General features: G+C 55.2%; 1 protein-coding gene and 1 pseudogene across 3 annotated transcripts; one reads left to right on the forward strand and one right to left on the reverse strand.

Moving 5' to 3' along the window:
* Positions 1 to 869: 869 nt before the first annotated feature.
* LOC149914422 (uncharacterized) lies at positions 870 to 5,296 on the reverse strand (annotated as a pseudogene). The gene is made up of 3 exons (XR_016460363.1): positions 4,563 to 5,296; positions 3,375 to 3,470; positions 870 to 3,125 (listed from the first exon to the last, which is right to left on the reverse strand). The product of XR_016460363.1 is annotated as an uncharacterized LOC149914422 (transcript).
* A 2,544-nt stretch (positions 5,297 to 7,840) lies between these two features.
* Positions 7,841 to 13,697, forward strand: LOC149914423 (zinc finger CCCH domain-containing protein 11A-like). 2 transcript variants are annotated; one of them, XM_090126560.1, is made up of 6 exons: positions 7,841 to 9,871; positions 10,513 to 11,176; positions 11,428 to 11,514; positions 11,804 to 12,142; positions 12,449 to 12,525; positions 12,647 to 13,697. In XM_090126560.1, exons 3-6 carry the CDS (start codon positions 11,487 to 11,489, stop codon positions 12,701 to 12,703), a joined length of 501 nt encoding a protein of 166 aa, XP_089982686.1. In that variant the 5' UTR covers positions 7,841 to 9,871; positions 10,513 to 11,176; positions 11,428 to 11,486; the 3' UTR covers positions 12,704 to 13,697. The 2 variants fall into 2 exon arrangements, with proteins under 2 accessions (XP_089982686.1, XP_089982685.1); XM_090126559.1 differs by having other exon boundaries at positions 7,841 to 11,176.
* The last annotated feature ends 6,089 nt before the right edge of the window (positions 13,698 to 19,786 follow it).

Raw genomic sequence — 19,786 nt, forward strand, 5'->3', positions numbered from 1 at the left:
CTCTCCTCTCCTCTCTTCTTTGTGGCAAGAGGGCTCCGAGCTCCCTTGCTGGTGTGGCGAGAGAGGCGCAGACTCCCTTGCTGGTGCAGAACGAAGGACCTTTATTGTAGGTGCTCACAACCTTTTATACCCGCGCAAAAACAACTGGTTACATGTAGGAGTCAGGCATCTCGTGTGTGTTTGTGTCTGGCTCAACTTACTGCTAAGCTTTCTTAGACGTTAGCAAGATAATGACTTTGTTTATCCCACAGGGCTGCAAGTGGGACACTGGGATATGGGGTCGTATAGGGACACAGGGGGAACGTGAGGATGTGGGGAGTGGGTTGAGGTGAAAAGGGGGGGTGTGGGGTGGTGGTGGAGTGCTTTTAATTCCTCTGGAGAGGGGACGGGGGGCCCTGTGACCCGAAGGTGTGGCCCTGAGCCATAACCCCACGAGCCATAACCCAAGGTGACCACAAAAGCCCGTATGTGCCACCTTTACCTCACATGTTGCCTTCTCCTGAGCAGCACTCTGCTCCTGCAGCCTGTGGCCCCTATCCCCATATCCTCTGCTGTTACCTCCGGCAACCACCGTGACAAAGGCCGCACTGCCTAGGGGCTAACGATCTGCATTCGCTAGGGCCATAGCAACATTGACACCAATATGATGTAGAAGCAAATGACAATTTATTAAGGCACAACAACCCCTTACATACACATCCCTATCGCCTAAGCCCCTTAAGCATGCGTCACATGTTACTCACACTTTACTCACAGAGTGGGGAAGGTCCTATCGCGTCACAACCCGATACCCGTTATCACCTACCACAACACACTATGAGACACACTAAGACAGCCAGTATAATTTGGAGCAAGCATCGTTAGCTTCCCTAAGTAACACGGGCCACCAAGGGGGTTCTTTGGGATACCCTGCCAGGCTCTATCTCCACATATTGGCCACACTGAAAACACGGCCCTTGTCGCTGCAGAGATTTTTGATGTCGCAGGCTGACATACTGGATAATTTCTCCTGGGGTGTTAAGCATTCCCGGGGCGGCCCGCAACAATGCCTTAACATTTCTCCCAGAACTAACTTCCCCTTCATCTGCTGAGCTGTTGCTCCAGCTATTGCCCGAGCTATTGCCCTTGGGTGTAATCTGAGACAGCAGGCCTTTTGTCTGCCCCCTCCCTGTGCCGGCAGTAAGCTGCTCCCACCCGTGTGGGTCGTACCCTCCTCCGCTCCCTTGACCCAGGGCGCACTGACACAATTCAGATAAAGGATACAACGTTTCACCCAACCGGTCTGGATATGGTGGCAGGGGGTGAGTCAGCGAACCTCCTCTGCTATCTTGTTGTCTGTCTTCTTTCAGACTGGGCACTGTCAGTTCAGCTCGCGGCTCCGTCTCCTCTCGGTCCCTGTAAACAACCACCGCTCCCGAGCCCCCTCCGGAACCCCCTGGGTCCGGTGTCCCAGCCCCGTCGCTGAGACCCAAAAGCAACCGAGCCTCCAACTATACTTTTTTTTCCTCTCTGGCTGCCTTCAACGCTCCTAGTATCAGGCCCCAAGTTTTTAGCTCAGATCCACCCTTCTGTGTGCTCATAATATGTTGCGTGAGCACGGAGGTGAGATTGTCCCACCTCCAGTGGTCAAGAATCTCTTGGGGGGCGTTAACCTCCCCCTCCTGCTCTAACCTGGAGATAACTGCAGCGACCTCCTTCTTAGAAGGAATGTTCTTGTCACAGTAATCTTTGCACAGCTGAAGTATTACCTTAATTACCGGTTCCATGATTCGGACCTCAGCGCAGCACCGCTACTCTGCCGTTCCGCTGACTACGAATCGTGGCACAGCGCCCGTACCGTGCTGGTTCTCGCTTGATGATGGCCCAGACCTCAGCGCAGCGACACTAGCACACTGCCTCCTGCTGACTATGAGCCCCCCTTACAGTTCAATAATAGCCCAGACCTCAGCACAGCGACACTACCACGCTGCCTTCTGCCGAGTATGGGCCCCGGCGTCAGCCTGACACCGCACTGCTAGTTGCTGGAAGGTAAAGGGTGACAGTCCGATCTCCTCACATGGGGCACCATTTGTTAACTCCGGCAACCACCTTGTCAAAGGCCGCACTGCCTAGGGGCTAGCGATCTGCATTCGCTAGGGCCATAGCAACATTGACACCAATATGATGCAGAAGCTGCTGGGGATGGATAATGGAGTCCTTCAAAGGGAACACTAGCTTACAAATGAAATGCAGCTCAGATGTACTTTGGGCTTCCTTCTGAAACGAGCAGCAACCCACTTTACTGGGACATTTAAAGAAGAGCCCACAGCACTCATGCACACCCAGAGTCAGAGTTCCCTCCCCGGAGAGGCTGGGTTTGAGGAGCAGGTCATGGGACACACAGGGTGAGAAAAAGCCAGCCTGGAGCTCCTCACCACTGAGTGCAGAGCTGTGCCCGCAGCTCTGAACATTCACCCCCTTCTCCCCTCAGCTTGGCTCACCGTTGCGAGGGACACGAGGACCCTTCGAAACATGGGAGATGTGTCAGATACGATGCCATCCTCAAGGGAGCAGCCATATTCCAGCAAGAACACACACACAGCACCCGTTAGGAGCAGGGCCACCACCTGGGTGCTGCCCACAACATTTGCCAGCTGTAACCTAGCTAAGTACAGAACTGTGCCCAGGGCTCCCAGCAGCACTGCAGCACTCCAGCCATCATCATTAGTGCTACAGCCTCCAATTAAGAAGCGCAGACAGAAGGAAACTGACAAGAGAGCCTTTCGCACTCCTTACGAAGCTTGTAGTTCTCATTAATGCGACGAATCTCTCCATTGGTGCGAGAAGCCAGAATTTCCATTGGGCAACCTTCATCTGCTCCTGCTCCCTAGGGAATCACCAAGGCAAGACTTAAGATACCAGCACCTGCTTGTGACGTGCAACCAGGTTTCTTTAAGAGAGAGAAGACATGCATAACAAAGCAGTAAGTCCTTGGCCAGAACTTAAGCAATACAAAAGGAAGATTTCCAAACCTTCACAGCCCTCCTTAGTTCGTGCACGTCATACATGGTGGTGGGAGTCATCACCCCAATGATCACCCTCTCAAAATTCCCACTCAGCTCCGACTTCAAGTCATCAATCAAATCCTAGAAGGCAAAGAGGAGAAAGGAGTTGGCAGAAGGGACAGCCTTTGAGGACAGAGGAATTGAGCTGTTCAGCACTCCTCTTCAGGCTCCAACCCTCCTTGCATCAACAACTGCTCTGAACTGAACAAGAACAAAACAACCTTGGTCAGGTGAAGTCTCTGCCGACCTTTCTCTTGTAGAGATTGGGTCGTTTTTCACTTTGCGCCCAAGTGACACAACCACGTTCATGCATCTCTGCAGACCACCCACCCTGCCAGTAGTGCTCTTAGAGGTGATCAGAACCCAGCTGACGCTGGGAAACATTTAGTTTGGTCAAGACGTCAGTGATGGCATCTTCATCCGTGCCTGCAAGAAACAAATGGAAGCTAGTCAGGATGCTTGCACAAGGATCAGAAGTGCCCTCTGGTCTTGTGCCACCTCCAGTCCCTCACACAGCCGGCTCTCAACAGCTCCAGGACTACATCGATGCACACAAAGCTGCCAGGACCCACGCCACCAGAGCAGCTGCATTTTGGGACACGAAGGGCAGTTCTGTTTCCACTTTCCAACAATTTTTAGGGCAGTTGTGCAGCAGAGCAGTGCAAGCAGCTATGCTTCCCTCTATCAAACCACCAGAGCAGCCATTCGCAGTGCTGGGGAAAAAATAAAAGTTGACCATGGAGGGAGATCAACTTAGCAAAGCCCTTCATGGCCTTCCTGAGAGCCTGCGCTTCTTGCTCAGCGCTGAAACTTGAGACCCCCTCGATTGTTGCCTAAGGCCACAAGAAAAGGATTTAGCAAAGGCAGACCGACGCACGCAGAGTTGAACTGGAAAAAAAAAAGAAGACAAACATAAAAGATGTGAACACAGAGATAGTAAAACTCCACCCACACAACTGATGCTTCTCTCTCACTTCTGTCTCACACGGCAGCCTGTTCTAGTGGGACTTCCCAAGCATATCAGAAAGAAGCCACGGGGGCACAACTGCATGGAGAACATATCTCCATACTGCTGCCCACGGAGTACCGGGTTTCCAGTGAAACAAAAGCTGGACCACCCGGCATCTGTGTTCAGGCCCACCAGGCCTTCTTCCTAGCAGTTCTCCACGTCAATCATAAAGCAATGCACTCCCATCATAGCCCTAGTCCTGACTTCTCTTGTAGCAGGTAAGGACCAGTATTCTGCACCATTCCTTTTGCTCTGCTCGGCACTGGGAAGGCTGCAGCTGGAGAACAGCGTCCAGCTCTGGGCTCCCAGTACAGGAGACAGCTGGACATGCTGGAAAGAGTCCAATGCAGGGCTACCAAGATGGTGAAGGGACTGGAACACCTCTGCCATGACAAGAGGCTGAGAGAGAGGGGGCTGCTCAGCCTGGAGAAGGGGAGCTCAGGGGGATCCCACCCACGGCTGTAGAAGTTCTGCACAGAAGTTTGTCCTGATATCCAACCTAAACTTACCCCATGCCTGTGTGTCCTGCGGAACCCCACAGATGTGACAGTGGGCTGCTTCTCAAAGGAAACCAGTGCTCGGCGTCGGGAGCGGTGGAGGAAGCAGCTGATCCTGCCAATAACGCTGCCATCGCGCGTCCCTCCCCGGGACTCCCACACCTTCCTCTCCCCAGCCCGGCTCGGCTCCTCGCAGGCTGCAGACACTGCTGAGGCACTCGCGCTCCAGGCCGTCATCTTCTTCCCGTGCCGCCGGACCGCTCTCTGCAGGGCTGCGCTGAGCTCCTGCTGCTGCACCAGAACCGCAGCTCCCGTGCTGACTGACGGCGGAGCTTCGTGCCGGCACCCACAGCACGCGGCCCCCGGGCTGCTGGCGGCACGGCAGGATGCTCCCGTCCCCGCCTCCCTCCCACCGCCCCTCGGCTCCGGCATCCTCCCGTTATCCGCCTGAGGAAACGAAGGCCCCGCACAGGGCTCTGGACGGGCTGACCGACGGCTGATGCCAACGGAACGACGTTCAACACCGCCACGCGCCGGTCCCGCACTTCGGTCACGACGACCCGAGGCATCTCTGCAGGCCGGGGGCAGAGCGGCTGGAAGGCCGCGCGGAGGAAAAGGATCCGGGGGCGCGGGCCCCGGGGCCCCGGAAGCGGAGCGGGCGCGCGGAGCGAGGCAGCGCCGCGGGCAGCCGGGCCGGGGCCACGCGGGACGCGCGCGATGATGACGCAATGACGGCGCGACCGCGGGCGCAAACGACCCCGCCGGGAGCGCCCGCCCCGTTCCGCGGGCCGACCAATAGGAGAGCGGAAGAGGCGGGGCCGAGCGCGGGCTCTCCGCCAATGGCGGCCGCGGGATTCCGTGCCGGGAAAGCGGCGCTCCGCCGCCCCGCGTCCCCGCCGCCGCCCGCCCCGCGCCTCGGGGCCCCGTCCGTCCCGCGTCAGAACGGAGCCGTCCTCCGGAGTCGGCGTCGCGGCGGGGCGCCGCCGGCTGAGAACCGGCGGCTGACTGCGAGCGGCGGGACGCCCGGTGTCCGGGAGCGGCTCCTGGCCGAGCCGGGCAGCCCCGAAAGAGAGGGACCGACCCCGCCGATCGAGACGCGTCGGAGCCCGGCAGAGTCGGGCGGCCGCCTTCGGTTCCGGCTCGGCTCGGCTCGAACGGTCAGCAGCGCCGTGCTGAGCCGCTGCCCCGCAGGCGGAGGACTCGACTGCCGTTTTCTGTATTCACGTCTGTCCGAGAAGAAAGCTGGCGGCGCTGGCGCTGACCAGGGAGAGGGAGGCCGGGGGCCGGAAAGCTCTCGGGCTGCGGCTCCAGGGCAGGCAGAGGAAGTCACGGCGCCGGTGACATCAGCCGGGCTGCTGGGACCTGCGTGCTGTCACGCTGCGTTTCCGTGACGACGGCGGGCTCTCCCCGAGGAGCCGAGGGCAGCTTTGCTGCTGAGTTCGTTACCCGACGAAGCCCGACGCGGGGGGGCTGGGCAGACAGTCTTGCCAAAGAGGCCCGTGCTACAGCAAGATTGACAGCACGACGCCTTTTGTTCCCCTTGAGCCCTGGCCAGGCTTCGGGGCGAAAACCAAGAGGAGAAAGAGGGCAGCGGCTGTTCCCTCGGACTGCTCCGTACATTGGTTTACTGTGTGCTAGAAAGGCTGGAGCTGCTTGCAGCGGCTCTGGACGCCTCACTCGTGGGATGGATGCATTGCTGTGCAACTTCCCCATGGCTGGGAGAGGTTCTTCAGATCCTCCCTGCAAACGGGGCTCCCCAGTGACTGCAGATCTGGCTGATGGTAAAGTGCTGGGGCAATTGGTCGTGGATCTTTCTTCACCACTGTGCTCACGTGGCAATGAGTAGGCCCACTGCCTTGCTTATTCCCTTTACTGCTAAGCTTCTCTTTTGGCTATAGACGCTGCCAATATTACTGTTGGTTTTATTTTGTCATAGGCAGTAAAATAAGCCTATCCCAAAGACGTTGGTGTCTTTGTTGCAGCTGTTGAGCCCACCGATTGGCACAACAGCATTAACACATGATGGGCACGTAACTTGGACATCAGGAACGTGACTTCAAAGGCTTCAAAGCATCGGGAATGTCTCCTTTGGAGAGAGACTGAGAGGTTTGGGCTTGTTGAGCCCGGAGAACAGAAGGCTCATGGGAGACCGTGTGGCTGCCTTTCAGTACACGGGGCCTCACAGATCACCCTTGCTGAGGGTGAGCACTATTCCCTCATTGAGGACATTGATGAAGATGTTGAACAAGACCGGACCCAGCACCGACCCCTGAGGAACACCGCTGGTTACAGGTCTCCAACCGGACTCTGCACCGCCAACGACGACCCTCTGCGCTCTGCCAGTCAGCCAGTTCTCAACCCACCTCACTGTCCACTCATCTGTCCACACTTCCTCAGCTTTGTCATAAGGATGTTGTGGGAGACGGTATCAAACGCCTTGCTGAAAGCAAGGTAGACTACATGCACTACATCCACCCAGCCAGTGACAACATCGTAGAAGGCTACCAGGTTAGTCAAGCATGCCCTCCCCCTGGTGAACCCTTGCTGATTACTCCTGATAACCTCCTTTTCTTCCAGTTGTCTGGAGATGGCATCCAGCACAAGCTGTTCCATCACCTTTCCAGGGACAGAGGTGTGCCCAGGTGGCCAAGAGGGCCAACAGCATCTTGCATTAGAAATAGCGTGGCCAGCAGGAGCAGGGAGGGAATCATCCCCCTGTACTCAGCCCTGGTGAGGCCACACATTGAGCACTGTGTTCAGTTTTGGGCCGCTCACTACAAAAAAAGACATTGAGGCCCTGGAACGTGTCCAGAGAAGGGCAACAAAGCTGGTATGGGGTCTGGAACACAGGCCTTACGAGGAGCGGCTGAAGGAGTTGGGGTTGTTCAGTCTGGAGAAGAGGAGGCTCAGAGGAGACCTCATTGCAATCTACAACTTCCTGAATGGAGGCTGTGATGAGGAGGGGTTTGGCCTCGTCTCCCAGGCAACAAACAGGACCCGAGGAAATGGCCATAAGTTGTACCAGAGGAGGTTTAGGTTAGACATAAGGAAGAACTTGTTCTCTCAGAGAGCAGCCAGGCACTGGAATGGCTGCCCAGGGAGGTGGTGGAGTCGCCGTCCCTGGCAGTGTTCAAGAGGCATCTGGATTAGGAGTTACAGGATATGGTTTAGTGCTTGTGGTAGCAATGGTGATGGAAGGATGGTTTTTTCTCCTTTCCTTTTTCTTCTTTTCTTCCCTTCCTTTCCTTTTTTTCCTTTTTTCATTTTGTTTTCTGTTTTCCATCTTTTCTTTCCCTCTCCCCTTTTCTTTCCCTCTCCCCTTTTCTTTCCCTCTCCCCTTTTCTTTCCCTCTCCCCTTTTCTTTCCCTCTCCCCTTTTCTTTCCCTCTCCCCTTTTCTTTCCCTCTCCCCTTTTCTTTCCCTCTCCCCTTTTCTTTCCCTCTCCCCTTTTCTTTCCCTCTCCCCTTTTCTTTCCCTCTCCCCTTTTCTTTCCGTCTCTTTTCATCTCTTCCCCTTTCTTTCCTTTTTTCATTTCTTTTGATTCATTTTGTTTAGTACTTTCTTACTTTTCATCTTTTAGATTCCTTTCTAAAAGAAAAGATAGAATGGGAGACAATAATTAAAGAAACAAAACCTGCTTTGAAAGCCATGGGGCCGGATGGATTGAACCTTGGGGTGCTGAGGGGGTTGGCAGACGTGGCTGCCAAGCCGCTCTCCATCATCCTTCAGCAGTCCTGGCTAATTGGGGATGTGTCCTGGCTGTCCCTGAATGTGTTTAAAGAGCTCTGGATGTGGTGCTCAGGGACATGATTGAGTGGTGGGTTGTTAGAGTTAGGGGAGTATGGTCAGGTTGCGGTTGGACTCGATGATCTTTCGGGTCTTTTCCAACCTGATCCATTCTATGATTCTATGGATTTAACAGCAGCGTTCTTGTGGGAGCTGCATTGAAACTTGCAGTGTCTCTGGGTCCCCAGAATTACTTTCTCCAAGCTGATTCGTAGGTGCTGGCACTTCTTTAAAGCAAGAGCAGCTGCTGATGGGAGGAAGGTAGTTCAGGCTCATGAGCTCTGCAGCATCTCCCAGGATGGTACCAGAGGAGGCAGGAATGATATTGCAGAAGATGAGAAGCTCCCCAGCAGGAAGCCAGAAACCCTGCGGGAGAGTCGGAGCACGTGTGGATGCCCAGGAGGTAATGCAGCCCCAGTATTTGAGAAGCGCGTGGCCAAGGAGCTGCGGCCCAAGAACAGAGCTATTCCGCCTTTGCAGAATAGCTGGCATCCCAAGAAGGACTCGTCTGTCCTTGTAAAAAGCAGGGGGAGGGCACGTCCAAATGCTTGCTGGTTGCTTGGGAGCTCAAATCCTCCAAGCTGGAGGCAGCCTGGGGGTAACATCTCCTTGGTCCGATTGTGCAGCACCTGAGCAAGAACTGGCTGCATGAGGGTCATCTTAATATCTCTGTTCTTTTACTTAAATAAACCCGTTGGGAGACCGTGGTGTTGGTTTCCTAAAATTTGGATCTGGGAGGTGAGCACGCCCTTTGCTTATGATGGAAGCACAGAAGTGATGAGGGCACTCGCTGAGGTCACAGTCATCGCCGAGGTGGGAGCGTTTGTGGCACAGCCGGTGAGCAGAGCTGGTGCTCTGGTGAGTGTGCTGCACGCAGAGACTGAGCTGTGAGCTTTCCTTGAGAGATCACCCTGCGAGAGCCCGTCGGAAGCACCGCTGCGGCGTGTGCGTGAGCTGGGCACAGCTCAGGCTGAGCAGGCCGAGCAGGTGAGCTGGGTTTGGTGCTGGGTGGTTGCCGGGAGGTGTCTCAGCAGGAAAGCTGGGCTGGGGTGGGCACGCTGCATCAGCCCTCATCCCGGCTGGCAGTGAGACAGAGGGAGTTTTCTTCAGGACAGCAACACCAGCCATGTGCTTCAAGGCACGTAACTATTGAGGAGATGGAGAACGCTTGCTGTCAGAAATCATGGCAGCTGTACAGGAGCTGGGTGTATTTTGGGGACAGTCCTTGTAACCAGCTGGTTTCGAGACATTGCCCTGCCCGAGAGTCTAAACTGCACAGCAGAAGAATGCTGGGAAAATGCTTCTTCCTCACTGTTTTTCACTTGCAGGTTCTTTCCTTAGGGTTCCTTTTTCCTTTCCAAAAGGAGATTTTGGGGATCGAGGCACTTGAAGAGAGAGTGAAGCCAGCTCTTTCCAACAGTGCGGGCAGTCCCTGTGGAGAGGACCCCGGGAACTTGAGCTTCCCCTGAGACGTTCCCCAGCATGTCTCAGCAGGGAGACGGACGCAGTTGCCATCGCTGCTTTGCGCGTGGAAAGGTATGGCTGGGTTTCTTTCGCTTGGGTTTCTCCTTTCTCTGGTTTTGGAGGGGAAGGGGTGGAGCAGGGGGAGCCCTGCTGGTCCTTTGTTAGCTCAGTAAGCGGCTGGGTTGTGCACTTGCAGCAACAGGACAGCATTGCCAGGCTCCTTAACCTGCTGGGGCAGGGTGGGAGCAGAGAGCGGGCACTGCCCTCCTGCCAGCTGCACCTGGTTATGGTTTGCCAGCTGCCCTGGGTTTCTGCTGAGAAGTTAGTTCTAGCTGCCTGCAGTAGTAAAGGGTGGGGAAGAAATAGTGGTGAAGAGCTAAGGCTGTGTACGGTAATTTTGCATGGGTTGAACTGTGGCACCTGAAGTCACTGTTTCCCTCGGAATAATGCTGGTGTTTGCAGGTGTGTTGGTTTAACCCCCCGAAGTGATGTCTGAGAGCGCCCGTCTTCTCCACCTGAACGATGAGAAAGCTGGATATGCCCAGAAATTGCAGCGCGTGCAGATGTTGTGAATGCGCTCCCAAATGTTTCCGTTAGTGATAACTAACGTCTCAGCACTCTGATACCCACCTCTGGCACCATCTGGAACGCTGCATCTCTTTGCAAACGTTGGGTGGCCGTTTCCATGGCCCTTCCTTTATTTCTCTCCTCAGAAGCAGCGCGGCGCAGTTCCCTGTGCTAGGGAGCAGCACCCAGCAGGCTGCCAGAGATCCAACAGCGCCTTGCAGCGCACAGAGGGACGCGATGGGGACGGACCATCCTTAGCACCACGCAAAAGTGAGTCTCTGCAGTCCTCTGTCATGAAGTATGGAAGAATGCATTTTAAGTATTACTTCTGAGCGGTGCAGCACTGCAGGGATGTCCGGTAACCATGGTGGAAGCATTAGAGAGGCCGACAGCAACAGATGGCAGCAGTGAGACAGAAGTGTGTGTGTAAGTGGTGGTGCTCAGAGCTGAGTGCATTCCCTGTAGGGACAAAAAATCCGTGCCTCGACTTTTGCAGCTGATAGCGTTTTGTGTGCTGACGCAGCTTTGCTCTGCAGCATGCAGAGCTGTCAGGCAGACTGGGGTTCCTCTGCTGCCACCTGAGCGGGAATGAGAGCAGTAGTGCTTTGTGCAAGCGCACTGCAGTTTAAAGATCAGTTTCTGTTCTGGCTGTAGAAGAGTGTCTTTTGGTTTTTGTGGTGGACGTGGGCTAACAGGACAGTGCTGCTCCTGGTGTCTGTGAAATCAACACACAATCTGTTGTTGTAGGGACGGAGCCTGCGCGTCCATGGAATGGTGCTGGGCTTGGGGGGAAACGGAAAGCCTCCCCAGGTAAGAAGCTCTTGTGAGCTGTGGTGTGGGTACCTGCCTCTAAATAGGGCTGCATGAAGGGCTGTGTGGGATGGAGGAGAAAAGAAGGGGCACTGCAGATCTGTGCTGACTGCAGAAATGGCACAGCGTTGTAGCAGCAGAAAGGCCAATTGAAGAAACTACGCTTGAGGAGCAGAAGTTTGTGGTTGGCTGTGCTAAAATGCTCCTCCAAAGAGATGCTCTTCATGTCTTTCTTGTTTCCTTTCTGACAGAAGCTGATGCAAGCAGGCTTGCAGTGAAGCGCAGCCTTGCAGGAAGCCAGGGGAGGAGCATGGAGTGTGGCACAGCCCCCAAGAGAGGTACAGACACACAGCAGCATCTGGGTTTGGTGCACTGTCTTTCTAGTTAGGCTTTCTGTCTGTCCTTTCCTGGGACTGCTGTCGTTGCGTGTTGCTTGAGATCTTAATCCCTGGGGATTACAGTTGCCTTTCCTGTCCCAATTGGAAATGGCCCACAGTTCAGCCAAGATCCCAAGGTCCATTGCTGTGAACACTCGAGAGTTCCTAGCATTGTGGCCCATTTTGCAGACCGAAGGCAGTGTGTGACTCTCTTTTAATCTTGCTGCTTCCCCTTGCTTGATTTGAACAGGGAGAGGTGCTGAGCCAAACGGCAAGATGTACGCGAAAGCTCCTCTCCAGGCTCCAGGAGGGCTTCCTGGAACAGCAGGTCCCAGCAGAGGGGAAAGACCTTCCCCTGCAGTTGACAACCACTCCCTCTCCAAGACCATGGCTGCAAGAAAGCGCAAGGGAGTGGAGGAAGAGGAGCAAAAAGCAGAGCTGTGGCCTGCCAAGAAACAAGTGAAGGTGGAGCGCGATGGGGAGAAGGCTCAGAGCCCACATCAGAGCAGAGGCGGTGTGCCAGCTCCAGCAACACACCCTGGGCCTGCCCCAGCGCCGACTGAGCGGTTCCGGACCTCAAAGCGAAGAGGTAGGAAGGTGCTGCAGCTGCCCTGGTGAGGTGCTTCCCTTATCAGGTGCATGGAGTTTGCTTAGGATTTGCTTTGCTTTCTCCTTCTCTCTGCGGAGAGGGGAAAAGAGTAGAAGGCTGCCGAGTCCAATGGCAAGGAAGTGCCAGAAAGTGTAACCCTCTCTTTTCCCATGAAATCCATGACGGCCTTCTGCTTGTCCCACTGGAAATACCCTTCCCTGAGAGGCTTCCTAGCCTGTTTTCATGTACCCATGTTTCCGCGGTTTTGCTGTTGACAAACTGAATTTCTCTCCTCTTTCTCTATAGCAAGACGACAACGACAAAAAGAGAGGAGAGCAGAAATGAAGAAGGCTGCTCTGAGAGCTGCCGCTGCACGTGCAGAGGTGAGTCCTCGGTGAGCACAGACACGGCTCTTGTTGTTCTCTGTCTGTCAGACGTGAAGGGGATTGTAGAATGCTGGGGGAAGCGGTGTCCTACTTTGACGCTCGCTTTCTTTCTTTCCAGTCCTCCACAATGAACAGCCTTGTGGAGATGATGGAGAAGCTGCAGCTGAAGGACTGAGTGGAGGAGCATCAGAAGGCAGCGGCTTCGTGGCAGCAGCCCAACTTGGCACTCTGGTTGCAGTCCATCAATAAACAATTGGAGCTTTGTATTCACAAAGAGCGCACGGCCTGATTTGTCCAGTGGCACTCAGTGAGCTGCTGCACCACCTCCTCGTTATTCCACTCGCGGCGCTGGGTCAGAACTCCCACATCTCCATCAGGGGATGCTGCAGGTTATAGAAGCAATGGATGCACCAGTCCTTGGCCCTGCCCATAAACGCACTGCCTGCAAAGCACGTGCACAGAGCTGCGAGTAGCACGGCCTGAGCACAGGCGCGCTGAGTTAGAGAACAGCTGTCTCGAGCTGTCTGAGTTTCTCGGGGCAGCACTGAGCAGAAGTGAGCGTGTGCCCCTCACCCTGCAGGCGTCTCTGTTGGGGGAAGAGAGGCTCCGCCGGCTGCCTGATCCCGGAAGGCAGAGGTGTTCTCCTGACTTCTCTGCAGTGCTACCTTGCCTCATTGTCCCCCCTCTCTTCAGCCGTTTTGATGCTACTTTCCATCCTTTGGGCAGAGCATGAGTCACTCTCATCATCGCACAGCTTTGTACTGAGCGGTGTGGAATTTTCTGGCTTTGCTCTTAAAAGCCTAGGCTGAAAACTGCAGCGTGCATGCTTAGTTTACATGGGGACATGGGGGGGGACATCCCCTAACCCCCATTATCGAAAAATAAACCTTAATTGCAAAAGTGAGGGGTGTCAACCCCCGACCCATGGGAACAAAGTGGTCCATGGGGGTGACACTGTGGGGGTGTCCCCATCTCCAGTACGTGACACCACCAGGGTGCCATGAAGGTGTCCCCAACTTTGGTGGTGTGACAGCACGATGCTGTGTCCCCACTTCTCCAGGAAGTCCTCCAGCTGGTTACAGTGTCCCCAGCTTCGGCTCAACGTCCCCAGGGGGTCCTTTTGTCCCCTCTGCATGACGGTGACACCCGATGCTGGCTGCCGAGCGCGACACCCGATGACGATGACACCGCGTCACGGCTGTGCCACGCTGGTGTCACACAGTCCCCTCTGGTGGTGGCACAGAGTTCACCACCGTGCGTGTCCACATCCTCATGTCAGACGATGGTGACAGCGCCAGAGGACTCCAGTGTCACCAGGTCCAGTTCTAGGTGGGCCTGGAGGGGTGACAAAGAACAGTGAGAGGCTCAGTGACAGCATGGTGACAATGCAGAGCTGCCTGTGCCTGGCCCCATGCGGTGGTCAGAGTACAGGGAATGGTGTCACCCGATAGATGGTGGCACACAAGTGATGGTGACACCAGATGACGGTAACAACAGTGACAGCCAGGGATGGGGACACTGCGTCACGGCTGTTCCACATCGAGGTCACCCTGTGTCACGGCGTCACCTGAAGACAGTGACACTCAACGACTCCCAGTGGCATCCAGTGAAGGGAAGAACCAACAATGGTGACACCACCGACCCCATGTCACACCCACAGCAGACCCCACATGTCCCCGACTGTCCCCAGCTCCCCTCCCTGTACACTCCTCGTCACCTCTTCAATGAGGATGGCACCGCTCTGCAGTTGTGCCAGTCCTCTTCTTGGTTGCAAGTGTCCCATTTGGTTTTGTCATCCAGTATTTTTGGGAGAAAACGTGTGGTAGTTCTAAGAGAAGGGGTATTTCTGGGAGAAAATATCCTCTTTTTGGAAGAGAAGGTGAAATTTACCACTGAAATGTGGTATTTCTGGGAGAAAATGACATACTTGAGGGAGAGAACTCGGAAATGGTGGGAGAGAATGTCTTCTATTCGAGAGCAACTGTGGTATTTTTGGTGTGACGACTGGTCCTTTGGGGAGAAAATACGGTAAATATGGGAGAAAATGTCCTCTTGAGGAGTGTCAAGTAGTACTTTTGAGAGAAAATGTCAGGTATTTCTCAGAAAACTGCTGTTTCTGGGAGATAGTAGCATCCTTGGTTGGAAAATGACAGGTGTTTGTGAGAAAGCTGGTATTTTGGGAAAAAAGGCCGTATTTTTAAGACGAAGCTGGTATTTCTGGGGGAATATGTCCCGTCTTTGGGAGAAAAGTGGTCTATCTTGGAGAAAATGTCATGTATTTGGGAGAAAACTGGTCTATCTGGAAGAAACTGCCATTTTTCTGGGAGTAAGTGTGATCCTGAGGAGCGTCAAGTAGTATTCTTGGGATGAAACGTGAGGTATTTCTAAGCGTAGTGGTATTTCTGGGAGAAAATGTCTTGTTTTGGGGGGAAGAGATCACATGTATGTGAGAAAGCTGGTATTTCTGGGAGTAAACGCCATATTTTTAGGAAAAAATGGGTATTTCCCGGATAATCGGTCACATAGTTAGGAGAAAAGTGGTCTATCTGGGAGAAAATGTCCTTGTTTTTTGGTGGAAGAGATCATGTGTAGGGGACTAAAATAGTGTTCCCGGATGAAAATGTCACGTATCTGTGAGAAAAGTGGTATCTGTGGGTCACAGTGCTGTTCCCCAGGGGTCGGTGCTGGGGCCTGTCCTCCTCAAGATCTTTCTTGATGAGCTGAGGGCACTGAGTGCACCCTCGGGAAGTTTGCGGATGACACCAGGCTGGCTGGAAGTGTGGATCTGCCTGGGGGTAGCGAGGCCCCACAGAGGGATCTGGACAGGCTGAAGAGCTGGGCTGAAGCCAATGGGATGAGTTCCAACAAGGCCAAAGGCCAGGTCCACGTTCTGTGGGAACGTTTGTGGAAAAGTGACTTTAGGTAGCTTAAATCTCTGCCTTCTGACACAAGAGCAAAATGGAGCCAGGAATGTATTCTTAGTTCCATAACAAGAGTGTCAGAAGGAAACACCCTGAGACTTCTTGTAGGGGTGTCCATTTGCTGTCTCCCAAAAACCAGTCAGGGGAAGGGCACAAGAGGGGTGTGCCCTGCCAGCTCCAGGTCTTAAGACCTTAGAAACCCGGTCTCTTTCAAAAGTTGAGGGAGTTTCCATTCTTAGAGCTCAGCCCTGAAGCCTTGCTGGTTCAATTCCTCTCAATGATGCATCTAAAAGATGCGGTGCAGGTGGGCAAAGGTCCAGGTGGGCCAGCGGGTGAGTTTTACCACAGCCCGACACAGATGGATAAGCTGCTTCATTAACAAGTCCAGCTTTTACTGCGGGGCTGGCAGCATCTGTGCTGTTGTTCCATCTGCAGTCAGGAATGTCACACTGCCTTTTTTTCAACCCACATTTACTCTTTCACAAAAGAGCATCAACTTCTGATACTCGTTCTGCAAACTGGGGAAGAGTAACCCGCAGAATGCTAACTGCTGCAGAGGACAGGTTGGAAGACAGCCGCTCCACGCGCCCATTGTGCCACAGCAGCTCCTTGCTGGATGTGCCTGGCATAACTGGTTGGCTCCTGACAGCAATCCCTCACAGTGGGGAGGAAAGCAGCACTTGCACAGCTGGTTTTAAGAGCGCTAACCAGGCTCAGCTAAAATGCTCAAGGGAGACTGTCTTCAAGCACGGTCACAGGATGCGTTTGTTATACTGAGGACTAAAGGAGATCACTTCAGTTTGACATCAGGGAGGAGACGGGGTAAAACTCCCCGCTGGCCCACACTTCAGGATCTGTGGCATGTTTTTCTGCACAGCTGCCGTTTCTAAATTTGGAAAGAGACAGTAAAACATACCTGGAAAGGGTTGAGAAGTCAGGGTCTCCGTAGCTACAGAGAGATGTTGGATGCTTCTTTCTGTGGGAACGTTTGTGGAAAAGTGACTTTAGGTAGCTTAAATCTCTGCCTTCTGACACAAGAGCAAAATGGAGCCAGGAATGTATTCTTACTTCCATAATAAGAGTGTCAGAAGGAAACACCCTGAGACTTCTTGTAGGGGTGTCCATTTGCTGTCTCCCAAAAACCAGTCGGGGGAAAGGCACAAGAGGGGTGTGCCCTGCCAGCTCCAGGTCTTAAGACCTTAGAAACCCGGTCTCTTTCAAAAGTTGAGGGAGTTTCCATTCTTAGAGCTCAGCCCTGAAGCCTTGCTGATTCAATTCCTCTCAATGATACATCTAAAAGATGCAGTGCAGGTGGGCAAAGGCTCCACAGCTGTACAGCATCTACGGGACAGCTCTTATTGAGCCGGCAGGTGTAACTGCTTCCCGAGGAGCTGTGCAGCCATAAAGGCATTCCAAAGCACCTCTTGCTCTTACATGAACGCATCATTGGCTTCATCTCACTGCCGTGCTTAATTCCCAGTGCTGACAGGTCTGTCCGGCAGCTCTGCCTAGAGAACCAGCATTTGTTTCAGGCACGTGTCCTGAACAAGTCACTTCGTTTCAGCGAGTTTAGCATCAGTGAGAGCTCCCTGCCCCAGCAAGTCTACCGAGCACCTGTGTTCTCTTACATCCCCGCACCACGCCGTGCTGCTCAGCGAGTCCAGCGCAGCTCTGCAGGACCCGGGGGACTACAGAACACGTGCCAGCGGTGAGCTGAGCTCGTTCTTCAGGTCCTGCTCCGGGCTGTGCCCTTCTCACATCCCACGCACCGAGCCCGGCCGGGCCACCGCTCGGTTCTTCCTTGGAGGAGAAAGTGGCCAGAGATGCCGCCGCAGGAGCCGTGAGAAAACCGGGCAGAGATGCGCGCTCGGCTTTCAAGAAGCGCCAGCAGCTCGGAATCGGCCTGGAGAAAGCGATTCTGGGGAAGCCGGAGACGCCGCACGTCTCAGCGCGGCTCCCGCAGGAGCGGTACCGTTCGACGGCGTCGCCACGGCGACGGCGCCTCAGCGCCTCAGCACCGGTCCGTCGCTACGGCGCCGCGCCGTCCCCGCCGAGTGACGTCATCACGCCGCGACCCGAGGAGGCGGCCGTGCGGAAGCGGTGCGGGGCGCCTCGGGGCTCCGGGCGCCGCCTCGGCTCCTACAGGTGGGTGTTCGGGGGGCGCCGGGGCGGGGGCCGGGGTGAAGGCGGCGGGGGGGCCGCGTGCCGCTCTGCCTCGGCCCCGCGGGGTCTCCGTGGTGCTCGGGGCTTCCCTCGGCGGGGGCGGCTGCCCTGCGTCTCGCCGCCTCCCCCACCCCGTGTCTTTCGCTGCCCTCCCCCCCTCTCCCCCTGCCGCTGATCGCCCGCACCCCCCAGTCCCTCTGTGTGCCCCCCGGGGTTACACCCTCCCCCCGGTCTCCCTCCCCTCCAGTCCCCCCGTTCTGATCGCCGTAGTCCTCTTCCACCCCTCCCCTCTGTGCCTCCCCCATTCTGATCCCCAGGGTCCCCCCCCGATCCCTCATCCCTCCCCAGTCCCCCGTTCTGATCCCTGGTGTCCCCCCACCCCCCCACCGCTCTCCCCATTCTGTCCCCTAGAGTCCCCCCCTTTCCCAGTCTCCTCTATCTGACCCCCGAACCCCCTCTCCTCCCCCCGAGTGCCCCACTCCAATTCCCCCATTCTGATCCCCAGAGTCTCCTACCACCCCCCATTCCCCTCTATTTGACCCCCAGGGTCCCGTGTCCTCCCTTCTCCTCCCACCTCCTCCCCCCTTTTTTCTGACCCCTAGAGGTCCCTGTAACCCCCTGAGCGCTCCTCCCTGACCCCTGGAGTCAGTTCCTCATTTTGACCTCCAATTTCCCTCAGCCAGACCCCATAGAAGCCTCGCACAACCCCTGGCTCTTCCCTCCCACCCCTCCCTCCACCCCCAGATGCTCTTCCTGCCTTGTAGAAACTCTGTTCACCCCTTTCCCCCACACAAGCCACTAAGTTTCCCCCCAGACTCTTTTTCCACCCCATAGACATCCCACTCTCCTCTTCTCCCCCCCAGTACTTCCCTAAGGTGTCCCCCAGACTCCCCTTCCACCCCATAGAAGCCCCCCACAACCCTCCAGATTTCCTCTGCCACCCCTTCTCCATTCCTAGACCCCTTTTCCTCCCAGCAGAGACCCAACTCACCCCTTTTTTCCCCCACACAACCCCCCGTCCACTCCCAGACCCCCCTTTCTGCCCTACAGAAGCCCCCTTTCCACCCCTCAAGTTCCCCTCCACAATGTACCCCTCCATCCCCAGGCCCCCTTTTCACTCACAGAAGCCTCGTTCTGCTCTTTTCCCCCTCACAACCCCCTCTCTCCATCCTCAGAGCCCCTTTCCACGCCACAGAAGCCCTCCACAATCCCTCAGTTTCCCCTTCCAACCTTTCTCCACCTCCAGACCCTCTTTCCACCTCACAGAAGCCCCACTCACACCTTTCCGCCCATAGATTCCCCACGAGCCCCCCCCTATATACCCCTGGAGGCATGCAGAAGAATCTGGAGATGTTGTAGAGGGGTTTGGGGCATCCAGTTGGTCCCCAGGTGGATCCAAGGTGTCCTTGGATTCATACAGAAGGATCTGGAGATGTCCCAGAGGGATCCTGGGGTGTCCAGGGGGTCCCAAGAATGGTCCTGGGGGTCCCTGGAAGGATCTGGAAGCTCCCAGGATGGGTCCAGGAGCTCCGAGGAGCCACTGGGATGATTTGGAGATGTCCCAGTAGAGTCTGGTAGGGTCCAGAGAGTTCTCATGTGGGTCTGAGTGGTCCTGGAGTCATCCCGTCATCAGAGACATCTCTGGGGATGTCCCAGAGAGGACTTGGAGGGTGCAGGGGGTTTTCAAATTGATCCAGGGGGTCCTTGGATTCGTCCAGAAGGGTCTGCAGACGTCCCAGAATGATCCTGTGGAATGTGGGGTGGTCCTCAGGTGGCTTCAGAGGGTCCTATTGTCTTCTGGAAGGGTCTGGAGATGTCCCATGGGTGTCTTGGGGTCCCCAGGCGTTCCTGGAGTCCTCCAGAGGTCTCTAATGGGGATTTTGAGAACAACCTCACATAGTGACACATTCTCGCTCTTCTTTGTCCCCGTGGGATCGCCCCCAATAATGTCTGTTTCCATTAAAATCAATACTATGTCACTTTTCTTGTATATTTTTTGCCACTTCCTTTCAGAAATGGATGGTTCCCACCAATCCCTGTGCAAAGCCCCACGGAAACAATCCCCCCAGGGCCACCGGGTGACACCGGACAACCACTTGTCCCCAAAGTTCTCACTGTCACCGTAACCGTGGAACCTGGGGCCGTACCAACGTACCTTGAGAGCCCCATCCGCG

This window comes from Phasianus colchicus, chromosome 29, assembly GCF_987193195.1.
Source record: "Phasianus colchicus chromosome 29, bPhaCol1.hap1.1, whole genome shotgun sequence".
Classification (NCBI taxonomy): Eukaryota; Metazoa; Chordata; class Aves; order Galliformes; family Phasianidae; genus Phasianus; species Phasianus colchicus.